This window comes from Manduca sexta, unplaced genomic scaffold (assembly GCF_014839805.1).
Source record: "Manduca sexta isolate Smith_Timp_Sample1 unplaced genomic scaffold, JHU_Msex_v1.0 HiC_scaffold_571, whole genome shotgun sequence".
In the NCBI taxonomy this organism is placed as follows: Eukaryota; Metazoa; Arthropoda; class Insecta; order Lepidoptera; family Sphingidae; genus Manduca; species Manduca sexta.
In genome coordinates, this window is record NW_023595376.1 from 1 (window position 1) to 4,111 (window position 4,111).

The 4,111-nt window shown below is 57.0% G+C and overlaps 1 protein-coding gene across 1 annotated transcript; it reads left to right on the forward strand.

Moving 5' to 3' along the window:
- Positions 1-48: 48 nt before the first annotated feature.
- On the forward strand, positions 49-3,833 carry LOC119193483 (the record flags this gene model as incomplete). Its single annotated transcript, XM_037447089.1, has 5 exons — positions 49-242; positions 567-999; positions 1,088-1,367; positions 1,451-2,332; positions 2,425-3,833. Coding segments are annotated over 5 exons (3,198 nt in total), but the record flags the coding sequence as incomplete, so codon positions are not given.
- Between the last annotated feature and the right edge of the window lie 278 nt (positions 3,834-4,111).

The window sequence follows — 4,111 nt, forward strand, 5'->3', positions numbered from 1 at the left end:
AGAGGAAGACACGCAACAATTCTCGGCGCGTCAAGTTTAACATTGAAGGAAGCCGGGGACGACTTCGCATCGAAGCACGCACCGTCGACAATCTCCAGTTGGCGGCGCAGCATCCCAGACGAGGCGATACGGGATTGCGGACACCTGAAGGGCCTACTGTCCGCTAAACGAGCGGAAGAGGCGAAACCCCGAATCCTCATAGGCCAGGATAACTGGCATCTCCTCCTCGCCACGAAAACACGGTCAGGTAGGAGACATCAACCGGTCGCATCACTCACGCCGCTCGGTTGGGTGATACATGGAAGCCGGACTCGGACTCTGGGACACAGAGTGAATTTCGTCGGTCAAACCACGACCGACGAACGCACAGAGGAACTTTGCGAGATTTTATAACATCCGACAACCTGTTTATAGACCCCGCAGGCCCAAGAACGACCCCGGCGAGAGGCGCTCAAGATACTGAACGAACATACGGAGAGATCGCCGGAGGGAAGATATCAGACGGCCCTGTTGTGGAAATCGGACAGCGTGGAATTGCCGAATAACTATGAAAACACGCTGAAAAGGCTGCACAACATAGAAAACAAGTTGGACAAGAATCCCGACCTTAAAGAAAGGTATGAAGAGCAAATGGAGGCCCTAGTCAAGAAGGGCTACGCGGAAATAGCGCCGCGCACGTCCCACGCTACAAGGACGTGGTACTTGCCGCATTTCGCAGTCGTAAACGCTCTAAAGCCCGACAAATTGCGAGTTGTACACGACGCAGCAGCCAAAACAAAAGGTACGACTTTGAATGAGAATCTATTAACAGGGCCGGATTTGTTACAGCCTCTTCCTGCAGTGTTATTAAGATTCCGGGAACATCCCGTCGCTGTAACAGCGGACATCACGGAGATGTTCATGCAGGTGGGACTACGCGAGGAAGATCGCGACGCACTGCGCTACCTCTGGCGGGGAAACCGCCGAGATAGCCGGCCGCCAGAGGTGTACCGAATGAAGGTATTAATCTTTGGCGCATCGTGCTCTCCTGCGACGGCGATATACGTCATGAATCGCAACGCGGAGACACCGACACACGCATCCTGAGGCTGTCGAGGCGATCAAGAAGAAACACTACATGGACGACTACCTCGACAGCTATGAAGATGAACACAGGGCGATAACAATCGCTACTCAGGTGCGTAACATACACAGAGAAGCTCACTTTGAATTAAGGAAGTGGACGAGTAACTCGCCCGCGGTGTTGAAGGCGCTCGGCGAATCGCCCAATGCAACCGAAGCGGTGGAAATAGAAAGGACTGAACGAGTCCTAGGCCTTATTTGGAGGCCGCAAGAAGACAGGTTGGCGTTCAACCTAGACTTGGCCCGCATACCGTCGAACCTACTGAGGCGAGAAGCACCCACGAAGAGAGAAGCATTGAAAATAGTAATGTCGTTGTTTGATCCCTAGGGTTGGTGTCGCCGATAACTGTGCGGGCTAAACAGCTATTACAGGAGGTGTGGCGACGCGGCACCGATTGGGACGACCCGATCGACGACGAACTGTCCGCCGCCTGGGTGAACTGGCTCACCCATTTGAAGCAACTCAGCGGCGTAACAGTGCCGCGCTGCTATCCCGGCTACTCCCGAGCGAGAAAACTCCAACTCCACGTGTTCACCGACGCCAGCGAGTCAGCCTACGCGACCGCGCTCTACTGGCGCGCCGAGGACGACGACGGACGAGTCACAGTCACGTTACTGGCGGCCAAGGCAAAGGTAGCTCCACTCAAATTAACCTCCATACCACGGCTTGAACTACAGGCAGCTGTACTCGGCGCACGGATGGCTGCGAGTGTGACACAGGAGCACTCCAGGCAGCCAGAATCCACGACCTACTGGACCGACAGCAAGACAACACTGTGCTGGATCAGAACGGGAGCCAGGTCGTACAAGCCCTACGTAGCGCATCGAATCGCCGCGATAGAAGAAAACACACAGGCGAATCAATGGAGATGGGTGCCTACACGCTACAACGTTGCCGACGACGCTACGCGCGACGTTCCCGACAACTTCACGCGGGAACACAGGTGGTTCAACGGACCAGAGTTCCTCCGCGACCCGCCCGAACTATGGCCTGCGGAGGAAACACAGCTGAGCACCGACACGGGTGAGGAAAGAGTGAACACTATTACAGAGCGTCGGGAGAAACAGTACAAGGAAGTCCTGCCCGACGTGAATCGATTCTCAAATTGGAATCGCTACGTTAGAGCTGCCGCCCGCGTACTACAAGCAGTACAACACTTCAAACGACGCGTCAACACGGTCCATTACAAGAGGACCAAGGCGGCCGCAAGCGAGAATCCGGATTGGAGGCGCAACGAAGCCGCGAAAATGCGGCGAAACGAGTCGTACAAGCACCGGAGGAGCGATTTGTGACGCTCCCAGCCGAGTTGCAAGAAGAGGCCGAGCGCATAATCATAAAGGCGAGTCAGGAGGCCGCCTTCGAGGAAGAACTACGCTCGCTCGAAAAAGGAAAACCCGTGTCAAAAGAAAGCAGGTTGTACGCTTTGAGTATAACATTTATTAACGAACTCATTTGCCTCGACAGCAGAATTTCAGCCGCCACGGGAGTAAGCGCCGCAACAAAGAACCCTCCGATCGTCGATGGCGAACATCGGGCAACGAAACTGTGGGTGGAACATGTCCACACACAACTCCACCATGCAGGCGTGGAGAGCGTCGTCAATTACTGTCGGCAGCACAAATGGGTCATTCGACTGCGCCCGACGGTCAAGGCGGTGGTCAGGAGCTGCTTCAAGTGCCGCCAGAGGGCGGCCACTCCACCGCAACCGATAACGGGAGACTTGCCTCCCTGCCGACTGGCGCATCATCACCGGCCGTTTACATACACCGGTTTGGACTATTTCGGCCCGCTCACAGTCACCGTGGGCCGGAGTAGTCAAAAAAGGTATGTCGCTCTCTTCACATGCCTAACAGTGCGGGCGGTGCATCTCGAAGTGGTGCACTCCCTGAGTACACAAGGAGCGATCATGGCTCTGCGGCGCATGACAGCACGCCGCGGGAGCCCCGCCGAGATCTGGTCCGACAACGGGACAAACTTCCACGGCGCAGAAAAGGAACTGCGCAACACCCTCCTCGCTGGCGCCGAACAAGAGGCGTCGCGGAGGGCGATTAGATGGCGTTTCATCCCTCCGGGCGCACCATTCATGGGTGGCGCCTGGGAACGGCTCGTGCGGTCGGTCAAGACCGCGCTGACGACGGTGCTTCACGAGCAGAGGCCACATGAAGAGACGCTGTCGACGCTACTCGCCGAGGTGGAGTTCACAGTCAACAGCCGCCCACTGACTCATGTGTCGGTGAACCCCGAAGATCCGGAGGCCCTGACGCCTAACCACTTTCTGTTGGGCTGTCAGGGCCCACTCGCCGCACCTAATTTTCCAGCCGAACACGGCTACGGCACACATGCCGACCTTCGAGCGTCGCAGCAGCTGGCCGACGCTTTCTGGACCCGCTGGTTACGAGAGTACCTTCCCGAGCTCCGCAACCGGCGGGAGCCCCGCAGCAAGGGACCAGAGCTACACATCGGCGACGTCGTGCGCATCGTGGACGGGACGCTCCCACGAAACACTTGGGTGCGTGGCCGCATCTGTGCTACGCATCCGGGACCTGACGGCGTGACGCGCACAGTGGACGTAGCCACGCGGGGAGGCGTGCTACGACGCCCCGTGAAGAAAATCGTCCTCCTGCACCCTGCGGCACCCGAGCGACGAGGCAGCGACAACGAAGAGGCGGCGCCGCAATCGGCGGCGAGCACGTCCTGCACGTCTACATAATGTATCGCCCCTGGACGCTGGGCGATACACGGCGGAGAATGTGCAGGACGCACACACGAAAAGAGCGAGACAGCGCATTCACGCATGCGCAGTAGGTGTGTCGAGCGAAACGACACACCCAGAGAGGGACGGACAATGCGCCCGCGCACGTGTGTGTGACTGTTTTTTAGTAGTGCGTTATAAAGCGATCTCACGACCGAGATATTGAAGTGACAGTGTAGAAACTTTACGTAGATATAGTTTTTGCTTTTGCCTACCCCATGCCGTAAACATGGGTA